Source organism: Malurus melanocephalus, unplaced genomic scaffold, assembly GCF_030028575.1.
Source record: "Malurus melanocephalus ecotype Western Australia unplaced genomic scaffold, MMel_1.1 scaffold_28, whole genome shotgun sequence".
NCBI classification, from domain to species: domain Eukaryota; kingdom Metazoa; phylum Chordata; class Aves; order Passeriformes; family Maluridae; genus Malurus; species Malurus melanocephalus.
Window position 1 is genome coordinate 1,621,184 of NW_026623260.1, and position 22,302 is coordinate 1,643,485.

A 22,302-nucleotide genomic window follows, 5' to 3' on the forward strand; every position below is an offset into this window, starting at 1 on the left:
CTTTGCTACAATTGTATCTTCTGGGAGAGAAACCATCCGCACCAGCTGCTGTTGTCACACGATGCATTTAGGTATGTGACTTCAGACAAACAAGCAATAATGAGTTTACTTTTGGATCACCAGGCTGAGGGAAGCTGTCCAGCATCCTCCAGCAGCCTGACCGGAGCGTACACGCACACCTCTGGCTGCCCTGTGGTTCCTGTCAGGAGCCCTGGCTGTCAGTGCCCACCCCTCATCACAAAGCCTGTYGCCCTCTCTGACACTGACTGCAAAGCTTGAGCAGTCAGGCTTGGGTACCTCCGGGGCACCCATTGCAGTGACCTCATCTGTTCTCTCATGCTGCTGTCTTTACAATGTTTCCCTGCCCTGAATAACGCTTAAAGCAGCATAGCTACAATTTTATTTTCTTAAATGTCCGCTCTAAGCACAAGCAGTTGACATGCATTGGGCACAACTATCAACTTTTCTGGCTCTTTGTACTGAGGTGGAGATGTCAGAAATAGAAATGCCAAGTAGTAGCAGCTCAGGCTTTTCCTGGACTGTCTGCCTGGGAAGAGGCATGCATATGAAACTGGAGTAAAAGGTCATTTTAAAAATCACAAAGTGGTCGCTGAAACCCAGTGTTTGCAAGGGTCTGGATGCAGTTGGAAATCACTAAATCTCATCCCTTTGGCTGTGTAAAGCTRAATCTAGGCTGCACCTAGTAACTCCTAGGTTTTCTGCCTACTGAGGTTGCTTTTCYATAGAGGGCCATTTTCTGACAGCTACTGATAAACATGAATATGAACATGTGGTCAGCAAACTCCTTTTTTTTATAGTGAGGTGACAAAATTTTATTGTGATTGGATTTTACCATGATTTAGACTTTACAGGAGCAGTTTKTGCTCTTTTAAAGTACTTTCTAATGTTGCTACACATCTCCCTGAAGAGATCAAAGATGTTTTTAATTCACTTTAAATCTGTGTTGAGTTCATTTAAATGTCTGTTATAAGCTATWTTTGTTTGGTTGCAGGTTGATAAAATGCAGCCAAGAGAATGCATGTGAATTGCTGCCCCCCAAAAGCAGCACAGCCAAGGGGCTGTAGCAGACTTGTACTTGTTGGAGAGGCATTGATGTATTATGTGTAACAGAACATTGGTATTTTTTGCCAGTACAACTAAAGACACTTGAATAATTCCTGTTTGCACTTAATGCTATTGTTTATATTGCATGTCACTACATTTCTATGCAAAACAAATAACCTTTCTTTTGGGAGGAGGGGCAGCCAGATATTTGATTAAGTATAAAGATCTTTGCGAGATGATCTATTTTCGTATTTATGAAGGAGTTTTACGTCTTAATATTTTGCAGTCTGTAAATAGCTGAACTTGTAATTAAAGGCTTAGGAAGAAGTTTGTAGCCTGTGTATAATAGTAAGTTAACACTGCCAGAAAAAAAATCTTTGCGAAACAACTTTTCTAATATTGCGGATATTTATGAATATGTAAAGAAAGCACGTCTTGTTTTTATGTTGATTGACCTTCTGACTTTTTTGAACTATAGAAATGGTGTATGTGTTATTGGAACTGCAATAAGAAGTAACCAAAGATGAATCCACTTAAATATTTTCATAATTTTTTTCTTGGTCAGGTTTTGTAAACTTTCCCAACTTGCTTTCAAAATAAAAATGAAATCAAGGCCTGAGTCTTGTGATTAAGAAGACAACTCTAKAAATGTTCTTACTTAAGCTACAAATGGCATCAATACCTGGCACGAGATTGTATTTGCCATTATTCGGTGCCGAGTTAAACACAATGAAAGCTGTCATCTTCAGTCAGTGTTATTTCTCTCCTGTATCTCACTGATATGTTTACTGTAAAATACATGAGACTGAAGGATTTTTCCTTTTCTGCCCTGTGTTAGTGCTCTGAAGTGTAGGCCATAGCTTGTGACCTACCAGATAAGATGGCTTTTGATATCAGCCTGCAGGATGCTTGCCACGGTGGCTGCTGTATTCTATCCCTAAATTGCTTCAGCAGCACTGGAAGCTCTGCAGTTTCTCAGGATCATGTATCTGTCTTTCAGCTCCACTCCATTTCCCCTTGGAAAGTCTGAAGACCTGCTATGGTTCTGTATGCAGYTAGCCTGCACTAGAATCAGCTGGCCCATGTGGGAGAAACTTTCTCCTTCCCTTCCTGTAGGAGCAAAGGTCTCGTCTGTGCACGCTGTAACCAAAGGTGCACTTCTCCCCCTTCTTCAGCCTCAACCCTGCCTTCACATCCCAGCATGCCACTAAGGAACACRGCCAACTCCAACTGAGAGCAATTTAATCGGTCAGATGTTAAAACAGAAACAAGAATATAAAACCTGTTCCATTCGTGGTGAGTTCTTGATGGAAAAAAGAACTCCAAAACTTGGAGGAGAAAAAAACAGCCCAGTTTAATGAGGAGTTTTGTAGCTCTATGCACTGTTCCAGGCCAACTTTATCTTCTCGCTGTGAGCTTTGGAAGATTTAGAAAACAAGCTCTTTACTATTTGCAGTGGCACTGATTTTCCACTGAGGTACAGTTTATTATGGCAGTCTGGCAACCAGGGCCCTGCACCAGCGTCTGTGTTTTTCCCTTGCTTGAGCATCCAGACATAAGCCATGATATAGCCGGTCATGAACGCATCAAAGCCAGCTCGGTGTGTGCCCCCCTGTGAAGGAGGGCCATGGATTTCCTTTTCCTTTCCTGCAGCACCTGCTGCTTCAGTCTCAGGGRTGCCTGGGTGACTGGCTGAGCCCARCCCAGCRGRAACCTTTGACTTCCTCTCCACGTGCTCAGKATCAGAGGCATTTCCCTTGGCAGAAGGGCTCAGGGCAGCTGCTCCCTGGGCAGTTCTTTCAGTGCTCCCCAGATTCTCTTCCCAGTGTGTGCTGGTGTCTGAGCTGACCTCCGTTTCCACATCCATGGAGATCTCCTCCAGTGGCCTGCTCTCTCCATTGGGTGCGATCTCTGCCAGCTCTGTAGCAGCTGCAGGCTCATAGCAGCTCTGTTTCCGTGGTGGTCCCTCCTCCCCATTCTGAGCTTGCTCCATTTTTTCCCCTGAGCTTTCCCGTTGGAACTCCTTTTCAGCCTCTTTCATGTTCTTCCGATGCTTCCATCTGTGCTTYCGTTTCTTTCGCTTCTCCCAAAGCTTGTCGTCCTCATCAATGATGAGGTCAATGTTATGAGACTGTGGACACTTCACCCCTTTTGGACACCAGCCATAGGCCTAGGGAGAGAGAGAGAGATAAGTCTGTAGCCTTTATCTTCCTGGTTAGAGCAGTAATCAYCATAACATGGAGTGGAACTAATTGTTCCCTTCCACCGAGGGCTTGCAAGGCTGGATCAGGAACAGTGTYTAGTTCCAACCCCACAGCACACAGGAAAGGTGCTGACACACTGCAGTGGGTGCAGCAGGGAGCTGTCAAGGTGCAGCACACAGCATRTGAGGAGAGGCCAAGGAAGGTGGGTCTGTTCTGCTTGGAAAAGACTAAGGGGGAGTGGGATATCTAGTTGGTGTCTGCAAGTACCTACAGCAGAGGTTATGGTCAAGATGGAGCTAAACTCTTGTGAGAGCATAGGGAGAGGGGACCTGGCAACAGTCACGGTAAATGATGACTAAATATGTAGGAAAGCATTTTTCACAGAGTGGTCAAGCACTGGAACAGGGGCCTGGAGTTGTTTTGTAATCTCTGTCCTTGCTCASTTTCAAAATCTACCAAACAAGGCTCTGAGCAACATTAAGGTGGTGGCTGGATGAGAAACTTCCCCAACCTACATTCTGTGACAGAATGTGCAACATCTGGAAGAGCTTCTTTTCTCCATGAAGCACCTGAAGCCAGTTATGATCTGATCTGATGGTTTCTTTGTCCCTGTAGCTGCACCAAGATGAGCTGCTGTGGATCACSCTGTGCTACAGTGCCAGAAGCTGCAGACAGGTAATAATTTTTTATATCTAATGAAGATACAGGGAAGGGTAGAGGTGGCATTTCTTTCTCGTAGGACAAGCCAAACTAATGCAGAACTTGCAGCCCTTCCAAGACAGCAATGGATACTGTAACTCACACTACCCCCACTGTTTAGGGCCACAGGATCTCTCGCAGACTCTTTCTAAGGAAGCCTGTAGGATTCCTCCCCTCCAAGCAGAGCACACTATTGCCCTCTGATGAAGCCAGCTAAAGCCTGAAAATGTTCCATGTACTGTGAAGCGAAGGGACATTCTCAGGTGCTTTCCTACCACTTCTTGCTCAGGCCACATGTGCCTCTTTCCATGGAGCCAGGAAGTGAGTGGGGATTCAGGTTACTTACTGAAAATTTCTCACACACGGGCACCTTATTCCCCCCTTCAGTGCCGTGGCTTTCTTCTTCCAGGGAGCAGTAGCGGTAGTCGATGTACCGGGCCAMGTTGGCAGGGTAATTGCAGAACTCCACGGTGAGGTGCTGCCCACTGGAATCCTTCAGCTTACAGTTCTCCCTCTTGCTGGAACAAGAGAAACACACAGTGTGGGAGAGGACCAGGGCATGGAGCAAACACAGTGCTCTCCACCAACTCTCAACTTCACGACTTTCCTGCTTTTGAGTTCCAGCCCCAGCTCGACAGCTTGCTGGRAGGAAATCCAGTCCAGGGAGAGAAGCTTTAGTAAATAGTTGCTTCCATGCTGATTTAAAGGCTGTCTTTTCTAATACTGACATAGAGGAAAAGTGTCTCTGATGAAGCTGAAGATGAAAGGGATGCATAGTTTGGTTTTTTAACTAGAAAGGGTACTAAGATACCTGTTTGTCTTTATGATGTTAATAGACAAAGAAAAAACRCCCCAAAATGAGGTACTGTGCAGACCACCCAGCAGTCACCACCCAGGCAGGCTGAACCAGGGCAATGTGGATAAGAAGGATAGGGTTTTCACCTCATGAGAAAAAAAAACATCATCTCTGTTTTGTCCCAGGAGCTGGTTAAAAGGCCCAAAGCTTCTGGGAAGCCCTACCTAATGAGAAATATGGGTTAAAACCCATAAGACGTCAGTTTAAAAAGTTTTTTTAATCTTGTCAAAACAAAGCACTCTCATGTTTTGAGAACAGCCATCCTGAATGTTTTCAGACCTGTCAAAGTGGCATTTCCTGAGATAAAACAGTTGCTAAAAATACAATTTCTCCTCAAAACAGAGCATGACTTGAGCTCCATGAAGATCCCAGGGGCTGTAGCACTGCCAGGGGCTTGTTTAGATTGCATGGGGCCTACAGAATGTGGGGCCAGGCTGTAAAGCAGAGGTATGTGTCCTGAACAAGAGCACAACCCTTGCTTGGAAGGAAGTGATGGGAGTCAGAGCAAGCCAGAGGCATCTCACGTGCAGGATGTGTGACAGAGCTGGTCAGTGTCAAGGAGTGCAGGGAGCACCCACCCTGTAACTGCAATGTCCCTCATAAAACAGAATTATAATGAGCAGACCCTGCAGGACAGCCTGGGTTTTTTTTTCGTGTGTGTGTTCCTGCCATGACCCTGTGGCACTGCTGGACCAGAGCCAGGCAGTGACCCAGTTAGATCTCAGATCAGGTCACTGTGTTCACTCTTCTGCTGRCATCGGTTTTGAAGTTCTCTTTCAGCTGCTGGACATCAAACAGATAAGGCCTATTACAAACCAAACCCATTCTAGAAACAGAAAAAGCACAGGGCAGAGTCACCTGAAAAGCACCTTTCTGCAGTCAGTGGGACAGTGAAAGGGCACAGCCCCCTTGCCTGGAAAAACAAACACACACTGAGTTCCCTTTTGCCTTTSCTCCTGTTAGCTCTAAGTACCAGAGTGCTACTTACCACTTCTTGTAGGCGTACTCCAAGTAGGACGCTACAAAGCGAGTCTCAAACTCCGAAGCGTATTTGGTGTCATATATTCCTGCTGGGAACATCTCTGAGAGGTCAGCAGTGAAGGTGCCGAGGCTGTCTGGGAGGTGAGCATAGAAACACTGGTACAGGAACACCAGGTCAATCAGGCCGTTATGGAGAATGAGCGGCTTCTTTGCTCGGATGAGCTCCAGGAAAAGCGTCCGAATGCTMAGGCTCTGGCTCTCGTTACCCTGCATGAGGAAGGATCTGTCAGTGAGCCTTGGCACCCTGACCTGCTGGCACCCTGGAGAGCCTTCAGAGCCTGCAGCAGCAGAATGCTGCCCACAGCTATGACTTGCTCTGAGTAGAGACACAAATATTTGGAGAAGCAACTACAACAAGTGGGTATAAAGCAACAGGGAGGTGAAAACAGCAGGGAATGCTGCACTCAAGGCCCCAGTGTGAGCCCACCTTCACKCAGGAGCAAGGGAAGCCAGCACAAYTCCAGAGACCTGGAGCAGAGCAGGCTCAGGTGTCTGAAAGGGAGTGGGTTTGTACCTTGTCGTTGCCCTTATGGTAAGGGATGCCCTGGGAATACTGCTTGTTGAAGTCGAAGCCATGCTGCACGAGGAACTGCACGGACTGGGGCTCCACAACATAATCCTCCGTGCACAGCAGTGTCAGGTTGTAGATCTGGCACAGGTACGTGTTCTCGGACTGCACAAGGAGAGCGTGGTAAGAACCCAGGGACACGTGTCAGAGGGAGCTGCCGAAACAGCCGGGGCAATTCCACGGGAGCACGTTCCGATGCTCCCCGTTCCCTGGGAAGGACCAAGAGCAAACAGCCGCACTACGGCCCGTGCACGCACCTTCTCCGGGAGCTGTTTGAAACAGGCSACGCCGAGGGACAGGACAGAGCGTGTCCTGGCGGCGCTGCAGACGGCCTTGTACCGCTCCTCGATGCACCTGGCGGCGASAGAACGGGCATGACTGCCCTGGCCGGCCCGTAGCCCCGAGAGAGGGCACCGGGCCCCCGGTACCGAGAGACGCACCGCTCCCTCACCCCATCGGGTACTCACGGGCTCAGCAGCAACTTTCTGGCGCCGAGGCCGCTCAGCTCCTGCGAGAGACAGGCACCGTCAGTGGCCCCGCGGAACCGCCCGCGCCCCGCCGCCGCCCCCGCCTCGGCTCACCGTGTCCACGGCCACGAAGGTAGCGGAGCGCAGCGCCAGCACCATGGACGGCCAYAGCTCCGCCAGGTTGTCGCTCTGCACGTCAACCACCGGCACCCGCGCCGGGCCCGCCATGGCCGCGCCTGCACGGGGCCTCCGCCACCGTGCCCGCCCGCCGCCTGCCCGCCGCCTGCCCGCCACGGGCGCTGCACGCCTTGCCCGCCCCGAGCCCAGCGCCGCCGGCCCTCGCGGCCGGCCGGGCTTCAGCCGAGCCCGGTGGGGTTTTCTACCGTTCTCAAAATCCGTTTTCAACCGMAATTTGGAATTAAGTCAACGGGCGTTTAGCTTGGACAGCTCCTTTGGATCCTTCCCGAGCGCCTGCTCGGCCCGGCGGGAGAAGGGGCGGCCACCTTTTGCTCGCTGCTTGCTGATTGGCTCCGGTGCGCCGGGAGGCCCCGCCCCTCTCCGCTGCGTTCCGGGCGCGCGCCTCCCTTCGATTGGCTGGCGGTCGGATGGTGGGCAGCACCTCCCTCTCTGATTGGCCTTGGCGCGGGGGTGCGGCGGGAAATGTTTTCCCGGGAAAGCGTGGCGCGGCGGGAGCGGGAGCGGTGTCGCCATGGGCCCCGCGCGGGCTCGGGCAGCGGCGGCAGCCGGGGCGCTGCGGCGGAGCGGCGGGAGCGCGGCCCTGCCCCAGGGGCGGAGCAGGAAGGGCGCTTCACCCCACGGAGGTGCCCGGTAGCGGGAGGGCTGAGGGAGCGCGGGATGTTCTCCCTGGGGCATGGGCCGCCATCTCCGGCAGTCTCTGCTGCTTGCTCTTAAAGTCCGGTGCTCGGTGCGCGTCTGCCCGGGAGCGGCTCGGTCGGACTCCCGCCTGTGCTGCGGTCGAGCTCCGCAGCTTTTCGTGTCTCCCACCTTGCGCTGACACCGTGCCGCTCTCCTGGCAGGAACCCCAGCTGCAGCGCCCGCTCCGCTGCCCGCCTGGCATCTCTTCAGCGACCCCGCCGAGGTCGAGGCTCTGCGCGGAAACCTGCTTTCCTGGTACGACCGATGCAAGCGGGATCTTCCCTGGAGGGCACTGGTAAGGGGAGACAGCGGGAAGCGGGGTTGGGGAGCTACACRCTCTGCCTTGAGGGAGCCTGGCTGAAGTGGCCACGGTGTTTTTCCCTATGTGGTGCATCCCTACCTGTATAAAAGTGCCGTCAGCTAGTCCTGGCTGTTTTGTGGTGGGTGATCTGGAGCCAGTCCCTAGGTAGAACAGCAAAGCAGGGCATGCTTTTTAAACATAATGTCCAACCAGGAGTACTTTCTGGCAAAGTTAGTCTAGCTGTCTTTTAATCCCWTTTTGTTTCTGCCTCTATAATACTCTGTGCCAGTGAGTCCTGCATGGAATAGGTTTCCCATGTATTTGTTTTAAGCCTGMTGGACGTTGTTGTTAGAGCTCCTGYCTGCTCTGTGCTCAGCCTGGCAGCAGTGGCGCAAAGGTGATTGTGGTGCTGAGGATAAGCATCAGCTTTACAGCAGCATCTGCCTGAATAGTGGGAACTGCATAGCCCCTCTGTGGGATTTACATCTGCTTCCCATTGCCTCCTGTGCAAGCTCAGTTATGGGAAAATACTCTGTGGGATTTTGAACTTCATAACTAACTCTCCATCTGGGATTTCATCAGCAAGAAGGTGCTTTGGCTGCTTCTTGATTAACCTGAACTCAGGACTTCTGAGTGCTTGGGGGAAATATATTTTTTATTTCAGATTCTATTGCAGTGTTCAAAACACACCATGTATTTTATTTATTTTACACGCAGGTCCCCTCTGCAGTGGGGTCCTTTGTCACCTTGTTTCTCACACTTGCTCTTCTTCCCCTTCCAGGCAGCAACGGAGCCAGATGCCGACAGACGYGGATATGCAGGTGAGGAGCAGGGATTGGCATTGTGAGGTATGGCTTGGGATGCCATACATRGAATAAACTGCCTGAAGCGGCCATGAGAGCCACTGATTCCCCTTGCAAGGYGCTGGGGGGTTGGAGAACCCACCTTAGGCCTGGGGGAGCTGTGGGGCAGGATGTGGGGAAGGTGAGGGGTGGGAGGTGGTCCCACGAGGGGGATGCTGTGCAGTGCCTGTAGCCAGTACTAATGTGGCCGTGGCACGAGGTGTGGGTGGCCTTGGTGCCTCTGCTCTGACCCCTGCCCTGCTCCCTGCAGTGTGGGTGTCCGAGATCATGCTCCAGCAGACACAGGTGGCTACAGTGATTGACTACTACAACCGCTGGATGCAGGTGACTGCTCCTTACAGAGTCCTGTGCCTTTTGGAGACCTTGTCCAMTGCCTGTGGCAGATCCCCAGTGGCAGAGCACAGCTGTGCTGGTCCCTGACTTGTCCCTTTCCCTCTGTCCCGCAGAAGTGGCCGACGCTGCAGGCTCTGGCACAGGCATCCCTTGAGGTGAGCGTCACTGGGACCGGGTGCCTTCCCTCCCCTGCGGCTCTCCATTAATACTGTGCTATGTCTTGGAGCAGGAGGTGAACGAGCTGTGGGCCGGGCTTGGCTACTACTCCAGAGGGAAGCGTCTGCAGGAGGCAGCAAGGAAGGTGCTGGAGTAGGAGGAAGGGGCATTTCTAAACCTCTCTGTGGCTGTTGCATGGGTGCTGGCTCACGTGTGCCCTGCCTCRCTGGGGCTGTGCTGCTGGCACGAGGCTGCAGAGGCCGGATCCCTTCTTCCCGTGGGCAAAATGGGTTATCTACACACACGCACTTCCCTGAGCTCAGCCCCCTCCCTGCCAGGTGGTGTCTGAGCTGGCTGGGCRCATGCCCAGGACGGCTGAGGAGCTGCAGAAGCTGCTGCCAGGCGTGGGCCGATACACGGCAGGAGCCATCGCGTCCATCTCGTACGGACAGGTGAGAGCTGGGTGTCAGTGGATGCGTCTCCTCTCTGCTGCTGGGTCTCACAAGCCAAGGGCTCCCCAGGGTTGTGTTCCCCACTTTGGGGTGTATCTCACCCCCCAACCCAGCTTGGCCTGTGGGCTGGCCTCGTGTATGTCCCTCTCCATCCTGGGAGCTCCTTTCTTTGTCTGGAGCCCGTCCCAGCATGGTGACCCCAGCTCCTGKTCCCAGGCTACCGGAGTTGTGGATGGGAACGTGATCCGGGTCCTGTGCCGCCTGCGATGCATCGGTGCCGACTCCAGCAGCCCGGCTGTCATCGACCGGCTCTGGTGAGGGGAATGCTCTGTCTCTGGGGCTATGCTGATCATGGCTAAGGGCAGGATCTCTCAGGAGCCTTTGGGAGCTGAGCCTGTGAAGGGAGAGAGGCGTGGGGCATGGCAGCTCTTGGGAATCTGGTGCTGCTGGTAGTAGTGGTGAAAGGAGCTGTGTTGCCTGTGCCTGCCTAGGAGCAGGAGGAGGCAGGCAAARGTCCTGGGATGCTCTCCCCGCATCSTCTCACTGCCCTTTCTCCAGGGACTTGGCCAATGTCCTGGTGGACAGGAGTCGCCCAGGGGATTTCAACCAAGCCCTGATGGAGCTGGGGGCAACTGTGTGTGTGCCCAAGGCCCCGCTGTGCGGGGAGTGCCCGGTGAAGCAGCACTGCCGAGCACGCTGCAGGGTAAGTGTGAGCCCAGAATGTGGCTCTGAGGGTTTGCCATGATTTGGGACAAGGTGGGCTGTGGATGAGCCTGTCCTCACTCCTGTCCCCCCTTGAAGGTGGAGAAGGAGCTGGCCTTTGCCTCTCAGAAGCTGTTTGGAAAGCCCTCCCCAGTGCCCGATGTTGAGGACTGTGGTAAGCACGGGGCAGACCCCTGCTGTAGCTCCAGGTCTGGGCCCTGCAGCAACTGTTACCTTGGCATTTGCAGGTGTTGGGGACTGTCCCCTGTGTCCCCCAGCCACGGAGCCATGGGACAGCAGCCTGGGGGTGACCAACTTTCCCCGGAAAGCAGCGAAGAAGGCGCCGCGGGTGATGCGAACGGCCACGTGTGTGCTGGAGCGGAGGGGCTGCCACGGGGCCCTGGAATATCTCATTGTGCAGAGACCCAGCTCAGGTAATGGGGCTGGGCGGGATGGGGATAAAGGYACCACATGGCCCCTTCCCACCTGCATGAGGGACAGAGCAGTCTGGGAGAGGCAATGGTTGCTGGGTGGGGAAAGGAGCCCCTGGGGCTGTGATGAGGTTCAGTGTCCCACATTTCTGTCATGCCTCCTCTCCAGGTCTCCTGGCTGGACTCTGGGAGTTCCCAAGTGTCCCACTGGCTCAAGATCTGCAGGAGAAGAAGGAGAGGGAGGTGCTGGCCGATCACCTCCAGGTGTGGATGGGGCAGCCTGTGGCAACCAAAGGCCTGTGCTTTATTGGAGAGGTGAGCTGGAAGGCTGCAGTGTGAGCTCCCTGTGCCCAGCCATGGGGGATGTAGCACAAGAGAAAGGTCTCCCTTCCCCATTGTCACCCTTCCCAAGCTCTGCCTCACCCCTCAGAGCCCTGGCAGACCCAGGGTGCTTTGCATCCCCCGTGGCCTGCCAGCTGCCCATCTCATTCGTCTCTCGATCCCATCACAGGTCATCCACATCTTCTCCCACATCCACCAGACCTATGTGGTCTACTCCCTGTCCCTGGATGGAGATGTGACTGTGGACCCTGCCTTGTCCCCATCCCGCTGGGTGACAGAGGACGAGTTCCATGCTTCAGCTGTGTCCACAGCCATGAAGAAGGTAAGTGGAACACCTGGGCCTTTCCTCCCTTCCCTCAGTTACCTTGGGAAAACCCTCGGCATCCCCTCAGCTTCTCTGGGCTGTCACAGCTTCAGGACGTGGCTGCTGTTGAGCTCTGGGCTCTCTGGTTCTTCCTTCAGGTGCTGAAAGCTCATGAGAAGCAGCGCAGGAAGGAGAGCAGCCCTGCCAAGGTGAGCAGTGCTTTGGGGTCCCTGGGGCCCCAGTGCTGTGGGACAGCATCTGGTGGGCCATGCTGAAGGCCAAGGAGCATCCCCAGCCTGTGGCAGGGGAGCTTGCCTGACTGACACTGCCCCTGTGTGTCCCCAGTAGCCAGGGGAGATCCTTGGGGTCCCTTGGGGTCTGTTTTAGCCCTGCTGTGTCTCCTGCAGGGCTCCAAGCGGAAGCAGAGGCCAAGAGCACAGGGAGCAGGCAACACCTGCCCTGGGACACAGCTCTCCCTCCGTGCCTTTCTCCAGGCACCGACTGCCCCGTGACGGCACCTTCCTCATGTGGGACACCAGAGCCCCACACTGGGGCCAGTCCTGCCTGTGACATGGGAATGGTGGCCCTGTGCTGCTGTGAGCCCAGGACACAGCACTGTAACACTGCTCTTCCCCTGGGAGTTGTGCCTGGATGTAGCCACTGGCCCTGGATTAATCCTGGAGCCAGGCCTGCCCTCCCTCCTTGTCTGGAACCCRCCCGGGGCTGTTCAGCTCTGCACTGGCACCACTTTGGCACCATGGACTCGGAGCACCAGGGCTTCCTCCAGCAGTGGCCACATTGGTCCCTCAGCCCTGTCCCCTTCTTGCATCTCATCCCCCAGCAAGCGACTGGGGATGCTGCTGTACCCTCCCTTRTTTTTTTACTGGACCTAATAATAAATCTGAAGTGTGTGAGGTTTTTTTAAGTGACTATCTCTGTTGCCCTCTGTGCTATGATGGGGATGTCAGGCAGCCTGTGGAGGAATCAAAGATAGGCAACAGGATCTCTGCATCTGGGCTGGGGACAACAGGGATTTCTTCATCAATGCACCAAAGAGCCCCTTGGCTGAGCATGAACTGCTGGTGACCCCAAATACGGCACCCAGAGCACCCCTCCTGCGAGGGCAGCCATCAGCCCCTGAGGGCTGTGCAGCTTCTGCCCCCGGGTTGCTCCTCCCTGGGAACAAAAAACTGCCCCCAGGCCTTTTTGTAGGGTTTTATCCTCCTGTTCAATTTTTCCTGTTGGGCTGCTCAGCACTGTTCATGCTGACTGTGCCCTTGCAAAGGCACAATGCTGGGGGCTGGCAGGGACAGGGGACAGTCCTGGTGGGGTGCAAAGGGCAATGACCTCAGTTTAAGGGAACAAGGCCACCTTGAGTGATGGAAATGGCCTTTTCATCCTCACCTGGTGCTTGCCACATCTTAAATAGGAGGATTAAAAACTCAAAGCAGTGCTTGTAAGCTAATTCTTTAATTGAAAGGAACAAGAGGCTACCGCTTGCCCCCCAGGGTTGGCCATGCCCTGGGTGGTAAATGCCAGTGAGTGGCTGTGTCCATGGTCTCTGGATTATCCACTATCCTCGGGCAGCCCCTCTTCCCTCTACATCTGGGGCTGCTGCTGTGCCAGCACTGCTCTTGGCCATGCTGCAGGCTCAARTCTCAATAAATTAAAATGAAACTAAGGCAGAAAGTTCTTCACATGTGGTCAATCACTGGGAACCCAGTGCAGGGGAGAAATCACCTCCATCCTGGGGAATGCTCAGAGCCCCACTGGACTCAGTCCTGAGTCCCTTGCTCCCACACTGACTTGGTTCTGGATTGACCTGGAGWGCTCCCTTGGTCCCTGCCCACCTGGGCCATGCCACAGGCCCCSCTCTGGGATCTCTGTGCTCCTTGCCCTGGGGTTGGATCGAGGAGGATGGGGAGCTGAGGGAGGGGTGCTGCAGTGCTGCACTACTGCTGCCGGTCCATATAGACCTGCACAGCTTTCCAMAGGGCCTGGATATTGCCTTCCCCAAAGCCGGGCGCTCCCCGACGGTCAATCAGCTCCAGGAAGAAGGTCTCCTCCGAGAAGAGGGGATGAGTGAAGATCTGCATCAAATATTCCTGAGATGGGCTCTCTGTGGCACCAGCACCTGGCCGGCCCATGTCCCCAGGCACTGTGGTGTCCAGGAGGATGCCAAGCTCTGCCAGCATGTGGGGGTCCTGCCCAGCCCCCCGGATCTCCTCYGCTTTGCCCCCATGGCTGTAGTACGTGGTGGGGGGTGTGAAGAACCGTGCCCCCCGCCGCTGCAGAGCCCTGGTCGTGCTGACGATGTCGGTGGTGCAGAGGCCGACGTGCTGGATGCCAGCCCCGCCGTGCTGCTCCAGGAATGTGTCGACCTGGTTGGKGCCGTTGTGGGAGAGGGATTCAGCGAAGACCAGCTTGCAGCCATATGCTGGGGTACCCTGGGCACTCTGCAGTGCGAGGAGCAGCATGCCCACCCCCTGCCCCTCCAGCACATACCCCTCGGCTGGCCTCTCCCGGGGGTTCAGCAGGAAGCGGTGGAAGCCGAAGCAGCGTTGGTACCAGTCCAGAGCAGCCCGGGCCCCACCCCGGGGACAGACATATGTGATGTGGTCAAAGTGTGTGATCTTGATCCCATCCCCTGTGGCTGAGGGGGCTCCTTGGATGGGCTGGAAGCCAGGCAGGAAGGGTCCCYGGTAACAGGATCGGTCCAAAAGGGTGTGGCAGATGTTGCCCACGACAGAGCTCACCACCCCGTAGGTGACAGAACCACCGTCATCCCTCAGCTCAGTGGGCGGCACCAGCAAGGAGCATCCCTGGCTCTGCAGCCGCTTGCAGAGCCCCGGCACATCATCCACCTCAAAGCAGACATTGGAGGCTGTGCCCAAGGTGGGCTGAGGGTCTATGTCATAGAGGAAATCACAGGGTGAGGTGCTGGCAGGTGCCAGGCGCTCGTTGACCAGGAAGGTGGCTGATTCCCGTCGCAAGGCCAGCTGCCGGACACGCAGCGTCTCCCGCACGGCCATTGGCTGGAAGCGAAAGGTGTTGGCCAAGTGCTGGGCCCAGCCCTGCCTGTAGGGCAGGTGGAGGGAGATGAAGCAGGGGCGGCTCAGCGAGGCTGCCATGGCTGGGCAGGCTGCAGGGAGGAYGCAGGGGGTCAGGGGAGCTGCTGGCCCTGGGAAGAGGCCGTTCCCACACCTCATGCAGAGCCCACTTGTGTTTGCAAGCACAGATGCAAATGCGGGTAAACTCACACCTTTTAATGGTGTGTATTTGAAATAAGTGGGTCTCAAGAGCCAATTTGCACTGTGAAAGGGCCTTTGGGACCAGCTGCAGGGAGCTGCCCAAGGAGGCCCAGGCATCCCACCAGCCCTCCACTCTGCTGCCTTGCCCCATGCGTGGAGATTCACAGGAGGAAGCCCTGAGCCCTGGATGCAGCCCAGTGAGTCCCCTCTGGAGCCACGTGTCCTTTGGGAGTGTCACAGGGAGGTCAGCAGGGATTCCCGTGTGCTGCACGTGTAAGCAAGATTATGGGGACAAGGGTTGTGGTGGGAATGTCCTGTACCAGGAACACGGAGGYTGGACTGGTAAACATGAAGCAACACACTGGTTATAGCTAAAGGGCTCCTGTGCTGCCCCAGTGCCTGTCAGGGGTGTCCCACGAATAGAGGGGAGCAGTGGGGTCATGACACAGTGCCCTTCCCCCCTCTGGCAAGGATGGCGTGGAGCCACAATGCTCTCTGCAACAGGCTGGGAGCAATGACCTTGCCCTAGGGGCACAGAGGAGGGACACTTCGGGAAAGTGGCCTTCCTCCCCACCCATCCAAATATCTGTGACGTTCAAGGGGGAAAAAAGATGTGTCCGCAACCCCAATCGGCATCACCTCTCCAGAGCATCCCACGGAAGCTTCCTGACCCCATAGCAAGCACGAGCTGCCCCGGCCAGACCCCACAGGGGTACAGTGGGATGGGGGCCTTTTGAAACACCTTTTGAAATAGTCCCTTTCACCTGCTCCCTGGAAGGGGCTGTGAACACCGAGCTCTCCCTGCTCTTTCCCCCTGCCCAGGGCGCAGGGACCGCGTGGGGCCCGGGTGAGCACATGGGCAGGGACGGGCGCTCCTTCTCTCTGGCCCTGCTTCCCGCTGCGCACCGCGGCACCGGCACGATCCCCGCTCCGCTCCCGCCACCCCCGCTCCCCGCCGCCCGCCCCACCACCCCCGTGCCCTCGGACTGCGGCTCACCGGGGTCAAGGCTGCGGGCGAAGGGGACGCCGGGCAGGGCCGGCCCGGGGGCGGTTCATTCGCTCCTCCCCGGCATGCACCAGGCACGGCGGGATGGACACGGCGCCGCCGGTGCCCGGGCGCTGCGGGAGCGCTCCCGGCGGGGGATCGGGGCGATCGTCCCGGACACAGCGGGGCCGGCACACGGAGAACGCGCCGCCCGCTGCCGGTGCCGCAGTTCGCACCGAGCCCGGCGTTTGCAGGACGAAAAGCTSCCCAGGCTGAAAGCCGCAGGATGAGCCGAGGGAGGAGGGAAGCCAGGCTGCGGCTGGGGCTCCCTGGGACCCAGCTCATGTCTGTGCTGGGTCATTCCCTGCCAGSCCGAGTCCCAGGAGGTGAACTGGGGAAACGTGTCCCTGCCCAGTGCTGGGCACTTCACGGTGTCCGGAGTACCGGGTGGAGACAGGGGGAGCAGCGTGCGGGTGGGGAATGACAGCTCAGCGGCAGGTCCGGTGTTGATCGTGAGATGGGACTGCTCGCCAATCCAGTCCAACCCATGGCCCCACATCCTTGCGGATACCTCTAGCCCCTCCAGCCCCTCAGCMGCGATTCACTCTCCTTGCTGTTTTCAGATGAATTCCCTCTCTGTGTGCGTCTGGGATCATGTTCTACCCCCACTGTGACTGGCTGCTGCCCTTCCCTGCCTTATCATGTTTTTGTACAGAGCCCAGGTACAATAAACTGCTCAAATATTTGCAGAGATGTCCTTGTGCTGCCAGAGTGGTGAGCTCGTTTGGTTGGGGGGTGGAATCCAGGGTTGCTGTAATTTCCCAAGGGAGCACCAACACCAYCACAGCCCCACAGGCGTGGGGCCAGACAAGAGGCGTGGGACCGGACACTGGGAGTTTGCTGTGGGGCCATGGCACAGCAGAACAACATGGCCTTCAGGGTGACACCCCACAGGGCAGGGAGTTTGAGCATCYCGGGGTGTGAGGGAGGCACCCTCTTTTTGGGTGGCAGAAGCTGTACTGGTGGCTCCTGTRGGACCTTGTGCATGGATGGCACTGTTTGAGGTCACAGTCCTCCAACCCTTGGGTGTAAGCAGTGCCCTTGGCAATGCCCCCAGCCCTCCTGTGCCTGGGAGATGGTTTGGAGCGGCTGTGTCTCTTCCCTGCAGCATCGCCCATCACCCTCTGGCGTCAGCCCAGCACCAGGCACCGCTTTGCCCCGGCACGGCTTGGGCACCGAGGCCACATGGCACCGAGGGGGACAGTGCCTGCCTTGTTGCTGTCCCCTCGAGACTGGCGGTGGTGGCCGGGGCGCAGTCCCCACTCTTCTCCTCCCTCCTGGGCGGGGAGAGTGGACAGGAGATAAAARGGGGACCAGGGCCAGCTGGAAGTTGCTGAAAGCTGCTGGGACCGGGAGCGAGGGAGGACGGCAGCGAGGAGAAGTGCGGTATCGAGGGCTCGTTCTCGCGTGGGAGAGGRCTGGGGGTTGGGGCCACATCCACCCTGACCACATCCTGCATCCCCCTGCTCCCTCCCCAGATCATTCCCCCCCCAGACCCACATCCTCCCCCCTGCCCATTAAACTTGCTGGATACTAGAGGAATGGCAAATATCCTGGGGTTGGCAGGGTTGGGGGGCTGTGAGAGGAAGGGGCTTCAGACAGATGTTGGGAGGCAAAGGTTTTAAAGGCTCTGGGTACCCCCAGAGCACTTTATGGGGCATCAAGGACTCTCAAGGTGACCTGAAGGTGAAACTATCTGTGTCCCAATGACTGCTCGCTGGAGGCTGAGATCATGAGGGCTGTATCCCTGCTCCCTTCTGGAGCCGGGACAAACCTCTCTGTGGGGCTGGTTTTGTTTTGTGGGATCAGAGAAGTGGAGAAGGCCCATGGGARGAGGAGCACCTTCATCTCTTGATGTGTGGAGTGGGTGTTCATTGCTGAGGGAGAACGGGGTGCTGTGGCAGTCGGTGCCCACAAAATCGGCAGCAAGGAGCTGGGCAGTCCAATTCCCCACCTCGTCCCCCTCTCCTTGCCCTGTGGGGTGGGGGTCCTGGCTCCCAGCACCAGAACCAGCTCAACAATGCCCACCTTGCCTGTCCTGGAGCCGAGGGCAGGGAGGCAGTTTAGGGTTGCAGTGGATCTGGAAGGAGATATATATATAATACCCCTGTTCCCCTGCCAGGGCCGGGGGCCAGGATGGGGCTGCTGATGCTGGCCCTGGCCACCTGGCTGGGGCTGGGGCTGGCCTCGGCCTCTGAGGAGRTGGCCAACAGCAGCCGGATCTGCCAGGAGGCACCGGCATGGACCATCAATGGCTCGAGCCCCATGGAGGGGGCGGCAGGGCAGGTGACGGTGGTGGCCCTGCTGAAGGCCAGCTGACARTTCTGCCTGAGGCAGGCCCACAGGTGAGCCCCGCGCCCCCTCCCCACAGCAATCCCCGCCGGCTCGGGGGCGTAGGGCGGCCCTGCCCCGGCACCCCCTCCCAGCACCTCGTCCCCACAGCCTCGGGGGCCTGCGGGAGCGGCTGGCCCGGCAGGGCACGGCCGATGTCCGCTACATGATCGTCAATGAGAAGGCGCCGCTGTCCCGCGCCATGCTCCCGGAGCTGCAGCGCCATGCCCCGCCCGGCGTCCCCGTCTTCCAGCCCGAGCAGGAGGACCCTGACGTCTGGCAGGTCCTGGGGGGTGACAAGGACGATTTCCTTGTTTATGACCGGTGAGTGTCCCTCGACTCGCCCGAGGCTTTTCTGGGCGTTACAGAGCGTTTGATGAGCTGCCAAAATCTCCCCTGATGGCTGGGCTGGGGTGTCTCCAGGCCCCGTCTTGAGCCAGGCCRTGACTTCTCCCCTCAGGTGCGGCCGCCTGGCTTTCCACATCCAGCTGCCCTTCAGCTTCCTGCACTTCCCCTATGTGGAGTCAGCCATCCGCTCCAGCCTCGTCAAGGACTTCTGTGGCAACTGCTCCCTCTACCCCAACACCACCCGGGAGGTAAGAGCCGGAATGCTCTCTGGAGCCAAAACCCCTTCTGTCCTCCGGCACAGCGCATCAGCAAAAATAATCTTATCTCCGTGCTGGGGACGGCTCCAGGCTGGCAGCTGCCCTCAGCTGTGTTTGAGAGGGAAGGTGGTGAAAGGTCTGGAATAAGGGCACTTAAATAGGTCAGAGCTTTCCGGTTGAAAAGGAATTGACTAAAGGGGTCATATCCCAGGTCTGGGAATGCTAACTAGGACTGTTCTGGTAGAAGAAAGGGGCAGGCAGTGGATGCAGAGGTGGCAAGCTCAGAGCAAAGAAAAGGGTGTAGCTCTGAGCTTGGCAGGCGATTAGTCACTTCCCAGGAGAAAAATATATCCAGAAATACGAAATGCTAAGTCTCTTTTCTGGCCCACAGACAGCTTGAGCCAAGGGACACAGGTGTAGAGGTTTCTGCCCTGTGTGCTCCAGTCTCTCCTGTCCTCCCTGTGCCCTCGGTCAGGGCTGGAGAGCCTTTGCTCTGACACTCGTTTTTCTGTGTGATGGATGCTGGTCTGCCTTCATCCCAGCTCCCAGCCGTGTTCCCAGGCTTTCTGCAGTGCTCTGTGGCCATTCATGTACCACACCAGCCCTTGTGTTACTTCCCTCAGGCTAACAGTACCATGGAGGGCCCTGTAACCCCGAGCTCACTTCCTGAACATGAGGGGATGGAGTCAGAGACCCCCATCCACCAGCACAAGCCCCTCCATCCTCACCACCATCACGAGGTCAACAGCGAGAGAGACACAAACCCGAGTGAGGACCACAAGCCCGTCACCCATGCCCACCACCACCACCACGGAGACCACGGCCAGCTCCACCACAAGGGGAAGAAGCAGAAAGAGGGGGATGAGCACTAAGCCAGGCTGGGCAGTCTTGCAGAACCCAGTAGTGTGAAGACCACCCTATCTCACTTCACAGAGGCATGGAAGGACTTGCTTTGGGCTGCTGGTCACCAGCAGTGCTGGTTTAACAACTCCCTCCAGGATCCGCCATGTGGGCTGCGCTCCTGTGCTGTGATCGGGATGGAAATTCCCCTTGGACCCTGCTCAGTGCTGCATTTTCAGCCCCAGGGCTCAGTTCTGAGCCTTCCTCTGCCTCTGCCTRCCTTTCTGTGCTCAATGAAGCCTGCCGTGCAAACCAGGAGGTCCCTGGTCACTGCTGGCTGACACTGCACAGAGCAGCAGGGCGGGAGTGGAGGGGCCAGAGCTGGGATGAGAGCAGCACTGTCGGCACCCTCTGCCCATCCTGACATTCATGGGTGTCCTGGAATCCCTGGGTTTCCTGGCCAGGGAGCGAGGGGAGGGACCGCGTGTGCCCTGCAGGACGTGGTCCCAGGGAACTGAGGTGGGATGTCGCAGCTCCCATGGTCCAAAGCCTGTACCCCCAGAGCTGTCAGATCCTGGGCGCCCCCCAGACCGTGCACACGGGTATGTGCAGTGGTGGTGGGTGGCCGCAAGATGGTGACCTTGTCCCCTCTTGGAGACCCAGGGGCTGTATCCAGTGAGCGCAGGCGGGGGACAGGGTGAGGATCCTGGGGTACCTGCTGGGGGAAGTGAGGTGGGAGGGCAGTGTGGTTATCCGGAGTACGAATAAAACCTCTGTGAAGTGACCACTGCTCAGTCTGGCCTCTGGTGGACCCCGAGAGGGTTGGGGTTTTGCCCAGCCCTGGCCTGTGCTCTGGGCACAGGGATGGATGTAGACCCCATAATGCAGCAGCGAGTGAGCACTTACATCCCCTGAGCAGGAGCTGGAGGTAAAGGGGTTGACGAYTGAACAGACCCCATCTCTTCCTACCTTCTGGTTGCCTCTAGGATGTGATCCCAGGACATTAACACTGCACTGCTTACAGGATGTTTGGCTCAGCACCTCTGTGCCTGGCTCGTAGGTGCGAGGTTGGTGTGCCTGCCCCAAGCTGCTGCTTGCTTCCACATGCAGCTCAAAGTGACCATGGGCATCTTGTCCCTGATGCCCAGACCAGTCCTCACTGCAGGCACACCRTGGGGCTCCCCAGCCCTCAGGCAGRTGGGTGCTGTGTCTGCTGTGTCCCTGTCAGTCAGGGGGTGCCCTGCAGCTTGAGGTGCCCTAGGTCATCTCTGCCCTTTGCTCCATCCATCATCCCGCACAGCCCCACTCAATACTTCCCCAGGCCCCACAGCCTGAGTGGGGAGCAAAGAGATGTTTTCCTGCTCAGCATTACATGGTGCTGTGTCCTTCTGCTGGGTTTCTGCACCRCCCCTCCCCCCTGTCTCTGCTGGAGGATGCTCTGCACAGCGACTGGGACAAGAACCAGGGTGAAAATGAGCTGTTCCTCATGGGAATGAGAGCAATGGAATCAGATGTGTCTTTCTCACCAGCCAGGCTCTCCCACAGGATGCTGGCTGAGACCCTGCTCCCCCTCCTCCATCTCTCCTCCCCCTTCCTCCTCTACCTGCTCCCAGTAGCCTGCAAGGGCACCTCTGTCTGCTGCTCCTGCCATCAATATTGAGGTTATCTTTTTCTTCTGGCAGCTGCTGTAATTGAAACAAAGCAGGCCGGGCCTCACGGGCTCGGCTCCTCTTGCTCATTTTGCTGGTGCTGCTGAGACAACTAATTCATCTTATCGATGTGTGGTTGGCCTCTTTTCCACCAGATCCAGGCAGAGCCCTCTCCCCACCACAGCTTGTAGGAGCAGACTGTTCCTGTGGCGTGTTGCTGGGCTCTGCTCTGATCCAGCCTCTGGTCCTTGGCTTGCCTTAGCTGGGTGCTGGCCACCAGCAGKAGATGCCAGAGGAGCCAGTGAGGGGACGAGATGTAGATTGAAAGGATGGTGACAAATTTTCTCTTTCTTTCTTTTCTGATGCATTATCAGCATTTGTGTTACATTCCACATCCTTTCCTTGTGCAAAGGTGTCCGTGTCAAGAAGGTGACAGGTGATAAGTGGGGCATACATACATACATTGTCTCACTGAGAGAATTGCACAGAATGCAATTAGCCATGKCAGAGAGAGGAACCCCACCTGGAACTGGCTGTGTAGTCCTGTGTAACAGATACCTTTTGGKTTCCTCCCAGCAGACAAATTTCTGACCCTGAAAGCCTGGGTGGGTATTTTGCTTTGAGTAGAGACATTGAGGTGTGGGAAAGAGATGTGATATGGTTTGGGTGAAGTCCTACATGACTGAGTAGTGGCAAGGGTTTAGAGTGAAACTGATCCTCTTCCCTATATTACAGTCCAAAGACACAAGATTTTGGGATGCCACACTTTGGGGCCCCTGTGACATCATTAATCCCTGAAAGACACCAGAAACCTGGAGCTCTGCAAATTCTGTGTCAGTGTCCATACTCCTGTGATGCTAAGGGARAACTTTGCTCTGGGTGTGGTGGAGAAGAGGTGTTTTGAGGGAGCAAGCAGGGTCC

At 56.3% G+C, this 22,302-nt stretch overlaps 4 protein-coding genes across 6 annotated transcripts; 2 read left to right on the top strand and 2 right to left on the bottom strand.

Annotated features, from left to right (window-relative positions):
* Positions 1-7,155, bottom strand: TOE1 (target of EGR1, exonuclease). Its single transcript, XM_057390584.1, has 7 exons — positions 7,015-7,155; positions 6,901-6,941; positions 6,691-6,787; positions 6,380-6,538; positions 5,813-6,072; positions 4,315-4,486; positions 1-3,235 (listed from the first exon to the last, which is right to left on the bottom strand). The coding sequence occupies exons 1-7, from the start codon at positions 7,126-7,128 to the stop codon at positions 2,441-2,443; spliced, it is 1,638 nt and encodes a 545-aa protein (XP_057246567.1). The 5' UTR covers positions 7,129-7,155; the 3' UTR covers positions 1-2,440.
* A 396-nt stretch (positions 7,156-7,551) lies between these two features.
* On the top strand, positions 7,552-12,583 carry MUTYH (mutY DNA glycosylase). Of its 2 annotated transcripts, XM_057390586.1 has the most exons (15): positions 7,552-7,721; positions 7,953-8,071; positions 8,859-8,898; positions 9,191-9,264; positions 9,387-9,428; positions 9,503-9,574; positions 9,768-9,881; positions 10,098-10,195; positions 10,440-10,584; positions 10,683-10,758; positions 10,832-11,017; positions 11,184-11,329; positions 11,526-11,678; positions 11,819-11,869; positions 12,068-12,583. In XM_057390586.1, exons 1-15 carry the CDS (start codon positions 7,610-7,612, stop codon positions 12,170-12,172), a joined length of 1,533 nt encoding a protein of 510 aa, XP_057246569.1. In that variant the 5' UTR covers positions 7,552-7,609; the 3' UTR covers positions 12,173-12,583. The 2 variants fall into 2 exon arrangements, with proteins under 2 accessions (XP_057246569.1, XP_057246568.1); XM_057390585.1 differs by lacking the exons at positions 7,552-7,721; positions 7,953-8,071; positions 8,859-8,898 and having other exon boundaries at positions 9,148-9,264; positions 10,683-10,755.
* Positions 12,584-13,116: 533 nt separating this feature from the next.
* Positions 13,117-16,082, bottom strand: HPDL (4-hydroxyphenylpyruvate dioxygenase like). Its single transcript, XM_057390587.1, has 2 exons — positions 15,909-16,082; positions 13,117-14,802 (listed from the first exon to the last, which is right to left on the bottom strand). Exon 2 carries the CDS (start codon positions 14,789-14,791, stop codon positions 13,613-13,615), a length of 1,179 nt encoding a protein of 392 aa, XP_057246570.1. The 5' UTR covers positions 14,792-14,802; positions 15,909-16,082; the 3' UTR covers positions 13,117-13,612.
* A 1,173-nt stretch (positions 16,083-17,255) lies between these two features.
* LOC130589297 (selenoprotein Pb-like) lies at positions 17,256-20,516 on the top strand. 2 transcript variants are annotated; one of them, XM_057390589.1, is made up of 5 exons: positions 17,256-17,337; positions 18,079-18,301; positions 18,399-18,611; positions 18,748-18,883; positions 19,516-20,516. In XM_057390589.1, exons 2-5 carry the CDS (start codon positions 18,093-18,095, stop codon positions 19,762-19,764), a joined length of 807 nt encoding a protein of 268 aa, XP_057246572.1. In that variant the 5' UTR covers positions 17,256-17,337; positions 18,079-18,092; the 3' UTR covers positions 19,765-20,516. The 2 variants fall into 2 exon arrangements, with proteins under 2 accessions (XP_057246572.1, XP_057246571.1); XM_057390588.1 differs by having other exon boundaries at positions 17,261-17,342.
* Positions 20,517-22,302: the final 1,786 nt, after the last annotated feature.